At 46.2% G+C, this 19,192-nt stretch overlaps 1 protein-coding gene across 6 annotated transcripts in view; it reads right to left on the reverse strand.

The window, feature by feature from the left end:
• Nucleotides 1-2,468: 2,468 nt before the first annotated feature.
• Mtmr3 (myotubularin related protein 3) overlaps nucleotides 2,469-19,192 on the reverse strand; it is a 121,115-nt gene continuing 104,391 nt past the window's right edge. For 3 of the 6 annotated variants that reach the window (XM_075944127.1, XM_075944125.1, XM_075944126.1), the window contains 9 exons: nucleotides 14,526-14,721; nucleotides 13,564-13,749; nucleotides 12,778-12,948; nucleotides 11,492-11,637; nucleotides 8,771-10,169; nucleotides 7,486-7,596; nucleotides 6,953-7,041; nucleotides 6,242-6,268; nucleotides 2,469-4,521 (listed from right to left, as the gene is read on the reverse strand). In XM_075944127.1, the coding sequence (XP_075800242.1) occupies nucleotides 4,350-4,521; nucleotides 6,242-6,268; nucleotides 6,953-7,041; nucleotides 7,486-7,596; nucleotides 8,771-10,169; nucleotides 11,492-11,637; nucleotides 12,778-12,948; nucleotides 13,564-13,749; nucleotides 14,526-14,721 (2,497 nt within the window). In that variant the 3' untranslated portion in view covers nucleotides 2,469-4,349. The remainder of the gene's footprint in view (nucleotides 4,522-6,241; nucleotides 6,269-6,952; nucleotides 7,042-7,485; nucleotides 7,597-8,770; nucleotides 10,170-11,491; nucleotides 11,638-12,777; nucleotides 12,949-13,563; nucleotides 13,750-14,525; nucleotides 14,722-19,192) is intronic. The other 3 variants (XM_075944128.1, XM_075944129.1, XM_075944130.1) reach the window with 3 other exon arrangements.

Below are 19,192 nucleotides of genomic sequence, written 5' to 3' on the forward strand. Positions count from 1 at the left end.
GCCAGAGGTTCCACAAAGCACATAGCCTAGGAAATGCTCTTACAGGACAGCCATTGGGAAATGGGAATGACCAATCAGATGCTTCACGAAGGTAATCTGGCATGCGTGTGGAAGCAGAGTAGTTAGCTAGTTCTCAGTTCACCATGTAGGGAGCCAACTCAAACAACCCAAAGCTCAGGTTGTCAGACTTATCAGTTGAGGCATTTTGCTGGTCCCTGCACTTTGGTATTGTTTTGGTGAAACTCTGGTCTCTCTTTTGGTCGACTCTGAGAAGCTTTGCAGGTCCCAGGTCTGTTGAGATAATAAACCTTCCAATATATTTATTTACCTGTTTTTCCATAAAAGGTGACATTTTTGAAGACAAATAATACTGAAGGCACATGCCATCTTGTGGAACAGCGAGTCAGGGATGCCCCTGAGTCACTAATGAAGCCTGGACAGAGTTTCTGCCTCCAGTGACATGTTAAATGAATCACTTACAGGGTATATTCATAGCTAATAGGTGCAAAGCCCCATGGAGGGGGGGGGGCTTGGCCAGGGTCCCCATAATGGGGGAGGGGTACAGTGTTAGGACAGATGATCTTGCCTTCAGCCTGGGTGGGGATCTAAGGCATACCTGATTGGCCAGTCTACCTGGAAGGCTCAGAATGGGTAAGATACTGGAAATGACCTCCTAACCCACCATTCCCTTGGCATTACAGAGCCCTGGGGAGCAGTTTTAGTTGCTGGGATTCACTGCTACCTGCTATGGTCAGAATTGTAACCAAGCTTCATAAACAGACCAAGTGGAGGCATTTCCCCAGTTCAGGAAAGGCAGGTGGGGCAACCAAACGCAGCATACAACTAGAAGGCCAATTTCTACTTGGCAGTCATTGGGAAGCATGCAATGACCAGCTTACCAGATCCTGCAGGCTGGGGAGCACAGAGGTCAGGGGAGGCCCTACTGCTTCACTCCTTCTGCTGGCAAAGCTGGGCTAGAGGTCTAGTCCCAGGAGGGCGGGGGGTGTGGGCACACCTAGTGCAGGGGAGGAAGGCACAGTCATATGGAAGTGCAGCTCCCATTTTGAAAAGTCTTTTCTTGGAGGGTGGAGGCTGGGACTGGACCTTACCTATGTAACACTGAGCTACTCTCAGCTCAGCCACTCGGTCTTCTAGGAAGCAAGTGTTACAGGAGGTCACAGAGCTGGAACTTGAGGACTCCTGCACTCAGGGAGCATCAAGGGGCACAGGGGCGGCTGCGGCAGCAGAAGCACCAGCAGGTATGCACTGAGATTAAGAAGGCCAGATGGGGGCTGGGTGGTGGCACACACCTTTGATCTCAGCACTCAAAAGGCAGAGGCAGGCGATCTCTGAGTTCAAGGTCAGGCCTGGTCTACAAAGCTAGTTCCAGGACAGTCAGGGCTACACAGAGAAACCTTGTCTCAAAGAAGAAAAAAAAGGTGGTCAAATGGTTGAGTGGTCCCTGGCGACATGAGCACTGAGTCCAGGGCATCAGGGATCAGCAAAAGAAGGGCAGGAACACACAGCCCTGCTGTAGGCAGAAACTTCAAGAACTTGCTTTTCACTTTTCAGGCTCAGGGACAGAGAGGAGCACAGTCAAGCTGAAAGAAGAGCCCCGTGCCATCTAGTGTTATGTGACTGACTTAACTATTTCTGTGCCCACCTTTAAAGTTCTAAGATTTCTGATAGAAAAGCTGGGATCAGGATTTGGCAATGAGGCTTTGTGGCATCGTATTTTAAGACTGGGCTGACAGAATGGCACAGCCGGTAAAGGTACTTGTCACCAAGCCTTGGTTTTTATCCCCAGATCCCACATGCAAGCATAGTGGAAAGAGAACTGACTGCTACAGATTGTCCTCTGATCTACATGTGTGTGTCACATACACATATGCACATAATGAATAAATAAGTAAGTGTAATAAATGTAATCCCAGCCCAGAGACTAGAAAGATGACTCTGTGGTTAAGCAGCAAGAGGCTTACTGCTCTTTGGTTGCTGGAAAACAAGTAGGTGCTTAAAAACCAAATAAAATTCAATGGCTGCCTTTCAACATGTACCTGCTATGCACTAAGTATGAAACAGTAAAGATTCTAAGTGCTGACGTGGTTCTGAGAAAGCCTCTGTCATGCAGCAGCTACTTGGCCCTACACAGACTCAGGGCAGTACCCTCTCAGTCAGCTCCAGCTAACACATGTGCCAGTCTGTGGTAAAAGACAGGCAGAGGTAACTACCACAGATGTGCAGTTTGTCCTTGTGATGCCCAAGTGCTCTGAATCACTGAGGAAATGGTTTAGAGTGCTTGGGCATGCTGGAAAGTTCCTTTGCCAAGGTCTAGAGTTGAAATGTGTCATTTTCCTTTGCCAAGGTCAGACTCGAAGTAGCTCCTCAAACCACTTCTCCTATGTGAGGGGGAAAAGGACAAAGAGATTAAACTACAGGGCAAAGAATCAGAACTCGTTAGCAGATGCCACTGTGCGGACACTCAACTTTATTCACTTTATCTATATATTTAACAATTCTAAAGTATTTACTTCTTGCTTTGACAAAAAAATGAAAAATATAGGAGCATTGACTCCTCTTTAGGAGAAAAGGGTTTTATGTACAGCTACGGAGAGTTACGGTTCCTCCTTTACATACAAAGAAAATATTAATAAAAAAGTGCTTCATTGATCAAAAAGGGCAAAGAGCTGCAAGCATTTATTCACACTGTACAACAGACCCAAGAAACCCGTATCATAACCTCTTGGCACCTGTCACTAGGAACTGCACAATCTTCAATTACACCAACCTTTCCCTACCTGCACCTCCAGACACAGCAAGCATGGAGGAGCACGTCCCCGTTTCACTGGAGTCGGCCTCTGTGTGACTTGTTGCTTGAGGAATGAGCAGTGCTCTGATACCCTGGGCTTCGTTTCAGCCAACAGTGCTAGGGAAGGCTTCTGGACTTCTCGCACCTACACTCAGGAATATGCAGAACCATCTTCCTGAGACACAGAATGCCCATGGTCAGGTAACAGCTTCCAAAGGAGAGGGGCATGGACCAGGCCAGCTAGAACCGAGGTGTCCACCCAACCACATCCAGTCCTCACACTACACTCTGTTCTGTTACCAGCTCGCGGCTTTTAGCAGAGCCAAGCATGGCCCTGGGGGTGGGAGCAGGCACAAATAGATGCCAACAATTCAAAGCACAAACCAACTACTCTCCACCCTTCCCACACCCACCTCCACCACAGACAATTACTGCTCTAAGGCTCTTTTTGGACCACATCAAAACTCCTCATGTCATTTTCTAAGAACCCTGCAATCACCAAGTGGTTCTTCATTCGTAGCAAAAGCCAGACATGTGCCCACTCAGGCAGCCAGAAGCAGGACAGGGGACTCCTGGGTCCTTCCTACTGCCCCCTGAAGTAGGGAAAGAGGAGGACTGATCGTGTGGAGAGCTTTGTAACTGTGGGACTCTGCTCCTCAAGGGGAGATGCATGATTGGTTTACTTTGGGAATGGGGACTTGTGGAACCCTGAGTCTGGATTTCCCTGTGTTGGTGGAGGAAGAGATTGTTTGTGGGACCAGGCCCCAGAAGAAGCTCCAGGTGCCTAGGCCCATGCAGGTCTTGAGCACAGCAGCAGGACACTGCATTCTGGCCGGTCTGCACCTTTATCTGGAAGCCCAGGCAAAGGGAGGCCTACCCAATCTGGTCAAGTTAAAGACGGAATCCATGTGGGCCAACATGTCAGCTACCCAGCCCCTCAGTAACTCAAAAGAAGCACAGACCCCTCTTTCAAAGTGAGGCCTGTGGAGTACCTCACTGTGTGCCCTTCCTCCCAATGTCTTCCTGTTTTTACCTGTGAGTTGGGATGACCCTATCCCTCCCCAAAATAGCACTCTCCAGAAAGGTCCTTCCAGACTCCCCAGCACAAAGGTTTACCAATCGGCTCTGCCGTAGCTGTGATGTGAGGAATGGTCACTCATGTTAAGCTGACTTTCTGTTGTGCTCATTCAGGCCTTCATTCTGGCTCCTTCCACTGGGAAGCATTGAGTCATCTCCCAGCATGCCAAAGAGCAAACAGCTCAGCAGTTATAGGAGCCTGGCAACCTCTGGGCTTCCATTAAAAAAAAAAAAAGTAAGACAACTGGGGGCATTTTTCTTTTTAAAAGGCAAAGAGGGAACATGGAAAGGGAAGGGAAGATGAAACAAAAATCAATTTACAATCCAGTGGTACATCCCAATCTCTGTACAGGTTGTTCCATGCCCCCATCCCAAAGTGTATGGGCCTCTCGGACTGCCCAGGCTGTGAATGAGCCTATGAAACGAACAGCAGCATGGCCTCTGCCACCCCAGGTCACTGGCTTCAGTTTGAAGTGGCAGCAATAGGCTTATCCAGTTCAAGGTCAATGCTGGAGCTTGTGGGATGAAGGCTGCTATAGCAAGACTTGCACACTCGACTGGGTTCAAATAGCTGCTGGCTAGGAACTGGAACCTTCTGGTTACAACAACTGGAGCAGAATACGTTCCCACAATTCCTTGAGACAAAAAAGAAATAAAATAACATCAGTTTCTGCTGGTAGGTTTTTGTGGGAAAAACCCAACTTCAGTAAGCATTGCTGTGTATAGTCTAGATGTGCTAGGAACATGTTCTCTTCTCCAGGCAGGAAGACGCTAAGTAGGAAGACAAGTCTACCTAGTAGAGTCACTTTCACTTCAGGCTGAGGACATGTGGCTGCCTCACCGCTCCAGCACATGGCTGTCAGATGCACAGAAAGATGCTCAGGAGAAGCTCTCTGTGGATAAATGAGCCCAGCACTGAAGCAGCTGCCAGCTCAGCACTCAGTTCTGACCTGGTGACACACCCAGTGGCTGCACTGACCTTGGTACTGGCCATCTGGGTAGCTTAAGGCTACAGGGAGGCAAAAGGGAGGAGTTGACCTGTGGGTCCCTCAAAGAAGAAAACTATGCTACCCAGCTGGGGATGGAGAACCCTACCTAATGGTCATGACCTTAGAGGCAAGTTGGATGGCAGACTGCTACCAGCAGCATGCAAAGCCAAAAGTCAAAGCAGCACTTGACACATGCTCAGCGTGAAAGGGAAGGGGAAGGACAGCCCATGAAGAAACATATGCATGTATACATCCCTATTAGACAGCAGTCAGTTCAGCTATGCTTCACCACCCTGCCCCATGCATCTCCAGGCTCCCCTCTCCTTTCCACTAAAACCTCTACTTCTTGCATCTGTGCAGCATTGAGCTGCACAGCTAGACTGACAACCATCACACACACACACACACACACACACACACACACACACACACACACACACACGAAAGGTAACTAACACAGGATGGGTCCTGCCTACCTTACAATCCTACATTTTCTGAGCCCTAAAGTCCAAACCAACACTGATCAGCATATCACAGGAAACTCCAAGGTACCTGACACAGCTCTCCAGAGATGAGAAGTTAATAGAAAAGCTTCCTCTGAGCTAATTTCTCAGTCACCCAGTTCAGAATGCAGACCACACTGGGTAGGAACCACTTGAGCACAGGAGAAGCAGACACTGACAACCACATGAGACAAAGCAACACTGTAGAAGGGAAGGTGGGACAGAGAACACAAAGCCCTTCGTTTCTAGAATAGGAAGCACTTCACAACTTTCTAAGAAGCACGAGTCAGCAAGAACTTGTGATTCTTGAACACAGGAACAGGAAATCTCTGGATGCCTATACTTGTTTGACGTACCTGCTTAAGTTCAGCTTTTTTCAAAGCCTGACATGAATTTGATCAAGTAAGCTTTTCTATCTGACTTCCTTTGGGAGGCCCTGAAAGACCTAAGTGGAGTCATCCATGCTAAGTAATTCTCTGGAAAGATCGTATTTGGTTACTTCTGTCTCTATAAAAACAAAACAAGGAAGCAATGCCATTTGATACCATCCTGGCATCGATGAATGACTGTCACCTCTCCTCCTCAAAAAAGTCCTGAAGCCCACTGGCTTCTCCCAAAAGATCATCAAGAATATAACAGCCCAGCTGGCCTGTACAGTCCACAGGGGAGCACAAGGCTACAGCAGACACGCCCCTGGCACTCTCTTTCACCAGCTGCAGTGGATCCCCGTGCCCACCTGCCCGCCTGTGCTCTCCCTTACGAGGCTTCAGGCCAATGAGTGCAGAGAAGGGAATGGCAGCATTAGTGTGGAGAAGTTATTGTGGGTGTGCAGACATCACAGACAAGTTGTTGCAAATGCTCACCACGTTTGATCAACACGGTCAGTGTCCCTGAAAGGAGGGGAAAAAGAGCTCAGAAGAGAAGCCATTTGGTCTAGGGGTACGGGGTGGGGGAGTCCTATGGTCCTAAGAGTGTCATCTGTCTACAAAGAGATTTTTCCATCACTTTCAATCCAGGCTCACTTCTACATATGGGCCACCGTATGATTCTAATAAACTTCCTATCCTAAGAACACTAAACATCTACCAGAGAGTTACCCCTGCCAGGACAAAGTAGCCTTAGTAACTCACTGCTTAACTTGGGAGAAAGAAGTTAGGAGCAGCAAGGATTGGAGACTGCCCTCAGTTATGTCTACTATTCCCCGGCCACAGCTTCTCAGCAGTAGCACAGGGAGCAGGGAGCAGGGAGCAGAAAGAAGTAGGAAAACCAGGCTTCCTGCTCACAGCTATAAAACTGTTTTTGCTCAAAGTAGCTATCATCAGTTTTATGCTGGAAATAAGAAATGAAGATCTGCATGGTAGTTGTTACCTCACCAATCTGGGAAATGAAACAAAGTATGCCCACATTTCAAAATTTAATAGTGATCAATGAATTGGAACAGAGTTCCCGAATGCAGTTCTGGAAGGACCAATGTCAGAGGCACAAAAATGTGACTCCAAGGGTAGTTCACACAGAACACTGCTGGTAAGATGTCAAAGTTCACCTTCCCACCCTAAAAGCCACCCCAATGGCACCTGCAGTGGTGCTTCCTGCTGGCGAGCCAAAAGGCACTGTCACAGGCATAGCAGTGGGCAGCCAGGTGGTCAGGTAGCCAACGGGTCATCTGTAAAACACATGGGACCGGGTTAGTGACAGGAAGTGGGCCAGTCAGCTAAGTCAACAGAGTCACACCAGGGGGAACAAGAATCACAGGGACTACATAGGCTCCAGTGGTACCAGCGGAGCAGGCCTGCTGACAACGGTTCAAGGAACGTGTCCCAATTGTTTGCCTGGAGGGGACTCTGCTCTCCCCAAGGCAACATGGCAGCAATGGCACCCTGGTCTGCCATGAGAGCTGGCAGAGGCAATGGAGAGAGAGGGCCAGCTTACTGAGTATCCCTGGCTTAGAGTTGATGGATGTGGGTTCCCAGACACAGAGATGCAAAGGTTCAATTAATTCCACTGTGAGTTTCCTTCTTTGGTGAGGGGCATGGGGCAGGGACTGGAGTGGAGAAGAACTGTAGGACACCTGTACAGATGGCACGCAGAGCAGGGGCTGAGCCTGTACCTCTGTGTCCTGTTTATCCACCTGCTCCCAGCTGGCTTCAGAGAAAATCTCTGTGCTGCAGCGAGACAAACAGTTCTGATCCAGATTGCTTTCCGAGTCGGGGATTGAAGTCTGTTGGCAAACAAACACAACTGAACAGAATGAACCTGTCTCCTCCCGCAGGAGAACAGAGCACTGGGGTCTGAGTGCTAAGGTACCAAATGTGCAGTGACACCAGCCATCAGATGGGCTGACCAGGTGCAGAGGTGGGCTGGGCTCAGAAGGCTACATGGATTTTGTGAAGTGGCACTGAGTGGAAAGTTGGGTCTTAGGTTCCAGGAAGCAAGGGAAGTGAGCGAGATGGAGAAGGAACCCCTGTGTCATCTGTTCTGGGGCCCTGGTGATCTAGTCCAGCACTTAATGAAAACAGTGATTTGGATATGCCTGTCTTTTTCTGAAGGACTCTTTGGGACATTGAGAAATCATTATTAATTAGTATGAAGAAAAAAGCTAAAAGTTCCATTGGCTGTAAAGTCACTAGTGGGATGATTACTCTAGAACCTGCCTTACACTTGTAATGGCACCCATCAAAGAAGAAAGCCCCTCTGGGAACCCAAGAGCACTGACAGCCTTGTTTCTAGCCCCCAAGCCTCATCAGTGCTAAACCCAACAATGCTAACAACAACAACAAAAAAATTCAATCCCTTCTCTCCATTTCTCCTGCCAGCACCTGCCACAGAATGCGTATAATCACTTGTACAAAAAAAGAACAAAGCTCTCAAGGTTCCCGAAGTCTAGGAAAGCAGGCAGCTTACTAGTGAGGCAGGACAAACACTCCAACATAACAATATTAGCACTGCTCTATAAATACCATTGTGAACAGGCATGCAAGCCCTTCTAAATATATAAGATTTTTATTTGGGGGTGGAGTAAACTGAGACAGGGTAACTGTAGCCCAGGTTAGCCTGAAACTCACTATGCAGCTCAGGCTGGCTTCAACCATGTGGAAATGCTCTGCCTCAGTCTCTCAAGTGTTTGATTACAGGCGTGACCCACGACACAGGACCCCATGTCATGCATTAACTCTCTCCCATTTTCTTAACTGCCTAGAAGGGAATGGAACGTCAATACAGCAGAAAAAAGGCAGACTGTTGTCTCCATGGCCAAGGCTAATTCCTAAACAATCTCTCTCCACACAGCAATTTAAGACCTTTCTAGTCCTTTCAAAATCTGTTCCAATAACCAGTGCTTCAGGTGCGAGTGTCATCTCTTCGGATAGCTTTAAAGGGATCATGACCTAACTTACCACTTCATCCCCAAAGTCCCCATTGAAGCGCAGAGAGCTGGTCAGGTACTGGCTCTCCAGGCGACTCTTCAGCTCCTGGACTTGTTTCTTCAAGGTCTCCACTTCTTGCTGGTGGCCAGACTCTATCTGACGCAGGCGCTGTTGGATTGTATCTGTGTATACAGGCATGCCATCATCATCCAGGTGGCTGCGGGAAGGCTGGTCAGGGCTGCTGGTAGTGGATGGCCTCCCTGAGTGGCTATTCAGCCACTTGTGGTGCAAGTTCCTTGAGTACAAGTGAGCAGAGCTGCAGCTTGTGGCAGATAGTTGGTGGCTCAGTGAGTCCTTATTCCTCCCAGTCTCCCCATTGGCACAGTGTCCATTGGGTGTGGGGTACTTCTGAAAGGTGCCAAACCCTGAAGGCTGTTCTGAAGTCTTATTTTCAGTCTCTAGGGCACCGTTGCACACAATTCCCTGTCTATATTTGTCTAATGGCAAGGCACAAGGAGCCCGCATCAGGCTGAGGGTGTTACCAGGGGATGAAGTCCTATATAGCACAGAATCCCATTGGGGCCTCTCAGCAGACCTGGGCTCTGGAGCCATGGGAAGCATGTCCCTGCCACTGAACCTACCACTGCTTGCCAGGCAAGGTCTGTGATGGAGCTGGGGCGTACTCTCTGACTTCACCTTATCCACTAGTAACATGTGCATGGAGCTGTTTGTGTGTGGTCCTCTTGTCTCGAATGGGACTTGGGAAGGCAGCAGAGAACTAGACTGTGAGGTACCAAGGCCAACTTTTGCATCTATTGGGACAGCGGGAGCTACATTTTCCCTGTCCTCTGCAATATTCTCTACTTGAGGCTGCTCCACAGGGACCTCCTGGGAGTCCTCTCCCCTGAGGGGAGCCTGGGGTGAACTAGAGAGAACATTGTGTCCATCCTGCTGTTCAGGAGAATCCTGTGAGAACAAAGGCAGGCTGGGGTCTAGATGGTTTCTTAGAGTAGCATCATCTAGCTCTGGTTCTTGGTGAAGTACGACTGAGCCCTCAGTCACCACACTGCTCTCCTTTGCTAGGAGTGCCTCCTCTTTGATATCTGGTACCTCAGTGTGCGCCCTGTGGGCAGGTTCTTCTGTCCCACTCTCCTCTTTGGTGGCCTCTTGCAAAATGTTCTCCATCTGCCCTTCAGCCACACCAGCCGCCACAGATAGCTCAGCACCTCCAAGCAGCCTGCTGGGCTTCCGCAGGCTGTCCATAGCAGGAGCCTCTTCCCCAGAGCCAGCAAAGCTGCTCAGCTCCAGGGAGCGCCCATGCTCCTGCCATTTCTCATTTAGGCTGGGGTCACTGCTGCGCCGGCTGGCCAGAGGCACCATGTTGTCACAGGCTGTGGTCAGATTGTCAAATGATCTAGTCTTGGGTAGCCTAGAAAAAAAAGAGTTTGGGGAAAATGAGAATCGTAGAGGCTATTTGGAGCGCAGTCGGGACATGTTTTTAAATATGTCACTGTTTCACAACTGGACCATTACAGCAACATCTTTGAAACAAGGCTCAGATTCCTGCAGAGGCAGGGTTCTCCATCAGCACTGCCCCACTGCCAGTCCCCGCCTCTATAAGATAAAAGCATACACAATTTCTTTTTCTGGTTTTTTGAGACAGAGTTTCTCTATGTAGCCTTGGTTGTCCTGGAACTCAATCTGTAACTAGGCTAGCACTGAACTCAAGAGATGCCCTGCCTCTGCCTCACAAGTACTGGGATTAAAGGTGTGTGCCACCACTGCCTGGCACATATTTCTGAAAGCCATAAAGTCATTCTTTTATTTATTTATTTTTCTCTCTTTCTTTTTTGATTTTTGAGACAGGGATGCATGTATCCCAGAATGGCCTCACACTCTCTACATAGCCTAGGAATGACACTGAACTCGATCTTCTGCCTCCACCACCAATGTGCTGACAGTACAGGAATGTGTCATAAATGCCAGGGTTATGCAGCACTGGAGCTCAGACCCAGGGCTTCATGCAGGTATTCTACCAACTGAGCTGCACTGCAGCCTTCAACAAGCATTCTTCGTGAGGCTTCGTGTCTCTCAGGTAGTGGCAGAATAGCTTGCTGGTTCTTTGTATTACACATTTTAAGTTCATTTATTATCTATCACTACAATCTTAATAAAGTTAATTCACAAGTGGCCAAAATTTCTCTCATCTCAACAGCATCAGAAGACCAATCAGGACCCAGAGGAAGAAGCAGAGAGTAGTGGGTAAACAAACCAGAGAGTCACAAAGACCTCAATGGATGTGGTCCATCACTAAGAAACTTCTCATGCATGTAGTAGAATAATGTAGCAACAGGCCAACTCACTTCCAGAAATAAGGCCTTACTATTTTCCTTAAGAAACTCGACAGTGGTGGTGCATACCTTTAAACCCAGCCTTCAAGAAGTAGAGGCAGGCAGCTCTCTGTGAGTTCAAGGCCAACCTGGTTTACAGAGCTAGTTCCAGGCCAGCCAAGGCTACAAAGAGAAACCCTGTCTTGAAACAAACAAAACAAAACCCAAAAAAAAGCAGCAGCAGTCAAACTTCAGCCAGATGTGGCAGTTCATACTAGTAAATCACATCACTGCAAGTCTGAGGTCAGCTTGGGAGGGAAAGGCGGGGGAGGGGAGAGGGGGGCACAGGAGGGGGTAAGGAGAGGAAGGGAGAGGAAGAATCCCACCACACAGGACTTGAGACTTGTGGCCCCGAGCTCACCGGCTTAAGGGGGGATCGTCAGGGCTGGAGCCTGGGGCTGGGTATGGTGCACAGCTGTCATCTGTGGGAGTAGATGGGGATGGGCAGGGAAGGTATACTGCACTCCATAGCATCAGATTCCGCACATGGCACACGGGGTATAGCACCTGAGGAGACGGGGAGGACACAGGTTTATACAGACAACCAAAGTCTCTCAGAAATGTCTAGAAATAAGGAACAAGAACGAGCACACCCAGGTGGGTCACAGATAAACAAGGAGGTGGTGTCAGTAAAGGAAGGTCTGTCTCCCAAGAGGACAGGTACAGAACCATGGGGTCTGTCTGACAACAGTTTTCACTTAAAGAGCCTCTCGAGCATGAAAACCTAATGGATCCTTTAAAGACTGACATTATCTCAGGTGGTCTTTACTGAATGACTGACTTTAATATTAGCCTGATTTACTGCCTAAGAACCATTCTGTTAGACGGTAAGTGTCTGTTTCCTCAAAGTTCAGCTTCAGCGGAAACTGCCAAATCTGATTTACAGACTTACTTAATCATGTGAAAAAGAAAGGAATCTTCCTCCCTTCCCAAGGAAGGAATGAAGCAGCATACATCTTTTAACTGTAATGAGAAGCGTATCAATTGCAGCAAAGTAATATAACCTCTGATTAGCCTGCTTTGATTTCTAAGGGTTTAAAATGCATCTGACAAAGGGAACATTAATATATTTTGATACACAGACATATGCGCCTCTTTTCTGTTTAGCAGAAGGTGTTCTTTGAGGGGGAACAAAGTCTTAAAAGGCCTACTAGCTCTCCATGTGGAAAGAATTCAGACAGACACATGCCAGCCTCAGAAAAAGCTTTGTGTCTGACAGAAAGCTGCACTGGATCCTATTGTCTGGCCCATGGGGACAGTAGCGGGTACCTGATAGCTGACCCTTCTTAGCCATAAAAGGCATCTGAAAAGGTGCCCAGTGCCTTCCCTCTGCTGAGCTGAAACATGCTAGGAACGCAGTGAGCTCTGGAGGAGGTACTGGCAATGATTCATGTCTAAGGTGGCAAAGTAGAGATGTGTACTACACCAAGAACCTTGAACCCAGCTGGGTCATGGGCAGGCTAGAGCATTATCAGAAAAACAGGCTTTGCTTAGACAAAACTGTAGAAAATGGAAAAATGGAACCAGAACCTTGAGACAGCAGACATATTTTTGCAAAAACAGGCACTACTCAAACCGGCTCCCACATGGTGACCCCATCCCCAAATCACTTCTGCTGATCACAGAGATGGGCTCAAAGGTACATACGGCTTCTGACTGAGATGAATACAGTAGGTTTTTGAAAGCCTTGTTGCCTGCCCGAAGAAGTGACCACACAGAGCATGTCCGTTCCTGAGTCTGCTTTTCCCCTCTCTCCTTGGCGTTGTTGCACAGGAATGTTCCAAACAGGCAGGAATAGGTATGCTGTACCAGTTTCACCTGCCAAGTCCAATCGGGCAAAATCAAACAGTAAGGTACATGGTCTTGGAAAGGAGGTCAGCCAAGTGAACAATTCACCATGACATCCCTGAGAACACTTCAGCTCACTCAAGGATATGGGGTGTATGTGCATAGGCAGTCTACATATGGCCTCCTCTTCACAATTACCAATTGCAGGGCCTGATCCCAACCACCAGCACTTCTATGTCAAAGACAGTCTAATGCAGGAGGTAGACTGAAGGACAGCGGAACAGGGGTTGAAGCAGGAAGAGTACACCTTCCACCAAAGAAGAGGGAGCAGACAGCATTGGTGGAAGGACTGCAGAGGAGCATGGCACATTCAGATTGTTTCTATTTCTACCACTTTCTAGACCATACATTTTAGAAGTCAAGTTTAAAACAAACTCTGTTTACAGAGGAAAAGCTAGTGCACCTAGATTTATTGAGTGAAAAATAAAATGCCTGTTAACTGCTATTGCTTTTAAATAAAGCAGTCCCTCCAAATTAAACGTGAAAATGCATAGTTTTGGTGTAAATGGCCCACTAACATTTGTATCAACATCCCCCTAAGTGTAGGTGGCTCCCAAAATGTAGAATCATTAAGTCCAAACTCACAAGGAATGCTTCATTGAACTCAAAAGAGCAAGGAAATTGCCTCTGAAGCTGATGAACACAGTCAAGCCACTGCAGAAACACTGGGCAACGTTCGTTCAGATCATCTGAATTCTCTCCATGACCGCACCGGTCAGCAAATTTATGGCCAAAATCCAGCCATTCCATCTCCACAAGGACTTGGAAACCCTGCAGGGAGGCACCAAGGAGATCACTTGTGTAGTACCATCACCTGCGACATCCTGAGCTCCATGTCACCGGTGGTAATCAATCTCCTTTAACAGCCTCCTGGTAAGGCCCTCTGGCCCAGGCTCAGCCAAAGGTTCTCTCCCTAATGACACACCCATTTACACACATGTCTCAATTCACCAGCTCCATTCAATATTCAAAATTTAAAGAACACTGACACAGCCTCTCATTTACTACATAAATGCTACCTGCCTACCTAAATTTCTCTTTTATTAATTTTTGTCTTCTATGTTACATTTACAAAGCTACATTCCTCAGCACAGATTTTTTATAAATATTTGTATTTTATGTCACTTTATGCTTTTGTTCTTCTATCTTTAACCCATAATGATTATTTCAGAGCAAATGTTCCAGAATGCTGTGTGGTCCTGTCTAGACCCACCATCATAAGCATGCAGACATTCTTTGGCAGAAGCCTATTTTCCTGAGATAGACAAAATTTTTTCAAGTAGAGAAACTGCAAAAGAGATGTTTGTGTCCTCAGCACCTGTCATCTAAACCATGTTCTACTGAGCGAGGTAAAGAACTGGAAAGAGACCCCTCAGCCACACAGCTCTAGGTGAGGAGTATGATCATAACAAAGTGGCCGTTTCCATAGACCTAACTTCCAGTCCCCAACCGACAGTGCAACCCTCCTAAAAGTTTTCATCAGCCTACCCTGAATGCTTGCATACTCTTGCTCCCTCCTTTCCTCCCTCTCTCAGACACACACTCACCTCTACTGTTCGGTAGTAAGGGTCCAGCAGGAGCTTAGCCAATGCCACAATCTGGGGAGTACGGTCCCAGCCATCTGAGCAGTGCACTAACACAGGCCGTTGATCACGGTCCACAGCATGTACTACAAGAAGCGCTGACTTCAAGAGCACAGACAGGTGGTGTAGCCACTTTGTGCTTTCAAGAGCTGAAAGCCAACTATAAAAAAGAAGATAAGAAAAGACTGATTTTTATGATTTTATGATATCATATCCAATGCCTATCAAATTAAAAAGCAATTCCCCAAGACCTTTGTCTCTAATTACAGTGATAAAAAAGTCTATTTATAAAGCATGTCCAAATGAAAGAGTCAAGCTCCAGAATCAAGAGAGGACAACTTTAGAAAAAGGACTGTAATAAACAATGCCACACCGCACCTAGAGCTTTAAAAACAAAACAAATAAACACCATTAATTTTTTTTTGTTTGTTTTTGTTTTTCAAGACAGGGTTTCGGTGTGGTTTTGGAGCCTGTCCTGGAACTAGCTCTTGTAGACCAGGCTGGTCTCGAACTCACAGAGATCCGCCTGCCTCTGCCTCCCAAGTGCTGGGATTAAAGGCGTGCGCCACCACCGCCCAGCAAGACCATTAATTTTTAACTGTCTATATGGGAGGTGGTGTGCATATAAGTGCAGAAGCCCAAGGAGGCCAGACGTGTTAGGAACCAAACTTGGGTCCTCTGAAAGAGCAGAATGTGCTCTTAACCATTGAACCATCTCTCTTCCCTAGCCACACCCTTTTTTTCCCCTGCAGTGGTGGGAATGAAACTCAGGTTCTTATATTTGTTAGTTAAGTGTTCTATCATTGAGCTATATCCCCAACCCTCCCTGGTTCTGACTCGTTCTGACTCGTTCTGACTCGTTCTGACTCTCTCTCTCTCTCTCTCTCTCTCTCTCTCTCTCTCTCTCTCTCTCTCTCTCTCACACACACACACACACACACACACACACACACACACACACATTTATTAGCTTGAGACAGGGTCTTGTTATACAGTACAGGCTGATCTGGGACTCAGTTCTCTTAGATTAGCCTCCAAGTGCTGGATTTACAGGTATATACCACCATACCTAGCTCTTCACAGATAATCTGCCAAAACAGGGGTGGGTTTAGGAGAGTAATCCTCGACAGGCACATACAGTAAAAATAATAGCTCTTATGAACACTTCTGAGACCCATAGAGATTTTACAGAAGGTATTTATTATCAACTCTGACCTGACAACAAAATAAAGAACACACACACAAATATATTTACAATGAGATAGAAATTGGATGCTACACACAAGAATGGTACAAACATTACCTATGATCCATGTCCAAACACCAACCAGTGTTAAGTCTTGACTATTTATTGACTAAAACAGGGTAAGTCCAATAAGACAATTAGCGTCATGCAAAGTGATACAACGGCTACATAATATTCCTAAGTTAATTCAGACTTAATTCAGAAAGGACCCCCCCTCCCTTTTTAAAAAAAATCCTTTAGGGGTTATCAAATAAAAAAGAACTGTCTCTTTGGCAGAAGGTCACATATCCCACCACCACCCAAACTATTTTGACAGTTCGTGTACTTTTTCTTCCACCCCTTATTCTCCCAAACAAGTTCTGGTTTTTCCCAAATGTGGCCAGATTTGTGGTTTAAGGTTGAAAGTCTAGCCCTTCGAACACTGAAAGAGAAGGAATAAAAACTGGCTTTGTCAAGGCAGGGTCTGGATGAGGCCTCTAGGACAAAGTTTGTCTATTAAGACTTGAAGACTGAATGTGAACTCTCATTAAGACTAAGTAAGAAAGGGAGATCTTTCCTGCCAGGCCAGCAAACAACAGAACAGTGCATAAGTATTCTTTACAACTAGACTGTAGCTCAGAGGCTGACACTGTCTCCATCATTGCTGGACCCCAAGCTTTGCCCCTAGTATGGAAAAGTCCTTCTATTTAATGAAATGTAAGTTCATCATGAGTAAAATTCAATTTTGAGACTTCCTAGCTCAAAATTAAGTTTATCTCAGATACACTTAAAATACTGATAGAAAGTAAGTTTGCCTTAAAATAAATCAAAAGGCTGAAGAGATGAGTAATTAAACTATCTCCCTGCTGCTGAAGAAGCAGCAAACAAGACTCCAGCAGAGAGTTCTCTTAAACCTGATTGAATGGTTATGAACTAGCAGCCAGCGGTGTCTGTGCCTGAATCTGTGCTGCAGCCAGCCACCAGAGGGGAGTCATAGCACTCCTCTGTGCTAATGTCAAACTGGAACAGAAACACATCATTCCCCAGCCTGCCACAGCCCCAATGGATGGCCTACTCAGTGTCCTTCATTGCTACAGCTTCTTTTTATCCATAAAGATTAAAATACCCAAATACAAAGCATTATTTCTTTAACAAATCCTCCAGTCATTTGGACTAGGAAGAGGCTAATTAATTTCTTTTGCATTCAAAATGAAATTTTGTTTTTAAGTATTTGTTTTTTACTAGACACACACACAAGCATGGTTCTAGTAAAGGCCAGAAGGGGGCATTGTATCCCTTAGAATTGCAATTACTGACACTTGTGAGCCACTATGTGGGTACTATAGACCAAACCTGGGTCCTTTGCAAGAACAAGTGTTCTTAACCACTGAACCATCTTTCTGACTTCAAAAATCAAGTTTTTAAAGAAATAATTTAAATATATATAAGGTATTAGAGACTACTCAGTACTCATCTGGTCTTTTTGTTTTACATAAAAAGGGATCCTGAGCAATTAAGCTACACAGCCAAAGACACCATCTCTAGAGTCCTCACACCAACCTTAGGGGAGAGAAGTAGCTGGGCCCTGGAGCTAAGTGACAAATGCAAATGGATAATCCTCAAAGGAAAGTAGTCGGCTGTTCTTTGGTCAGTGCAATCGTCTGAATGAGAATGGCCCCATAGGCTCACATATTTTATTGCTTAGCCACTAGGAACTAGCACTATTTGAAAGGGCTAAAAGGATTAGACATTATGGCCTTGTTGGAGGAAGTATATCACTAAGGGTGGGCTTTGAGGTTTCAAAAGTCCACACCAAGTTTAGAATCTCTTTCTCTGCCTACAGATCAGAATGTAGCTCTCAGTTTCTGCTCCAGTGTTGCCTGCATGCTGTTTTGCTTCCTAGCATGATGATAATGGAACTGCAAGCAAACCCCTCAATTAAATGTTTTCTTTCCTAAGAGTCACCATGGTCATGGTACCTCTTCACAGCAATGAAACCCTAAGACGGTCACCTCTTCAAAGGACATTGCTTCATCCTCAGGGCTGACTGTGATAAATCTATTCATTTTTCGACTGGTTCGTTGGTTTTCATTTTCTTTTTCCAAGACTGGGTTTCTCTGGGTAGCCTGGCTGTCCTGGAACTTACTCTGTACACCAGGCTGACCTCAAACTCAAAGAGCTACCCTTGCCTCTGTCTCCCTAATGCTGGGATTAAAGGTGTGCTCCACCACCACCCAGCAATTTAATTACTTTTACCAAGAGTCAGCACAAGCAGTCTCAGGAAGCACCTGATGTTATAAATCCAGTTAAGAATGCAAAACAAACTGGATGTGACTATGCAGATCTACTGAGGGGACCCAAGGAAACAGCTATGGGCTTTAGCACAAATACCTAAAAAAGAAAATCCTATCTTTATTGGCACATCTCTGTCTTCCTGAAATAATAAAGAAGGGGCTTTTAAATATTTATCTGTTTTACAGAGTACTGCTCCTAATTTATCTTATACTCAAGCAATCCCCTTGCAGGGGTACTACTTTACCTTCCTCGCTGCAAATTCCAGCTATTCTTTTTCTTTTTTTAATTCTCTCATATATTATATCCCGACAGCAGTTTTCTCTCTCTTCCCTCTCCCCCAGACCCAAGCCCCAACCCTTACCCTGGAGGAGGAAAAGGATCCCACCCAACCATCAATTTTTAATAAGCAATAGAATTAGAACATTATTACTGAGTCAAATTACTTTAGAAATGGAAGATAACATGTAAAAAACCAAACAAACAAAAAACTGACTTAACAAGTTTAGCACATAGAACATAACGAAAAACTGGAGAGATGTTCAGTTGGTTAGATATTTGCTACACATATATGACAACCTGAGTTGGAGTCCTTTAGTATCCAAGTTTAAAAAAAAAAAAAGTTGACCCTGAAAGCCTTCTCCCTTAGACTAGCTTTCATAATACCTGAAGAGGCTATGCAAGCTTCGAAAGGAGCGAGGCTGCCAACAGTCCTACCCAGCTGTGATACCTATAAACCACAACAATGACCAGCAAGGTATGAAATCCCCACAGGTGCAACAGTGACACTCATGTCTTGGCAGTAACCAACCCTGCTCAACAGGAGAGAAATCATGACTGGTACTGGAAAACAAATACCAAAGGGTAGTGAGAGCATGGACCTTAGAGGAGAATCCACAAGCGGCATGTTACTAACCCAGTATAATTCCCAATTGAATTTCAAATACTTATCCATTTACTCACAGATAAGTGAAGTTTTTACCTTTCATCAAACAAACGTCTCTGCAATAAGTGGAGGCCATTACAGAAATCACAACTGGCCAGAGTGTAGAGAACAACTGGGTGTGCAGTGCCTAGCGCCAATCGGTAGACACATCTACAACACAGCTCCTGT

Source organism: Microtus pennsylvanicus, chromosome 12 (assembly GCF_037038515.1).
Source record: "Microtus pennsylvanicus isolate mMicPen1 chromosome 12, mMicPen1.hap1, whole genome shotgun sequence".
NCBI classification, from domain to species: Eukaryota; Metazoa; Chordata; class Mammalia; order Rodentia; family Cricetidae; genus Microtus; species Microtus pennsylvanicus.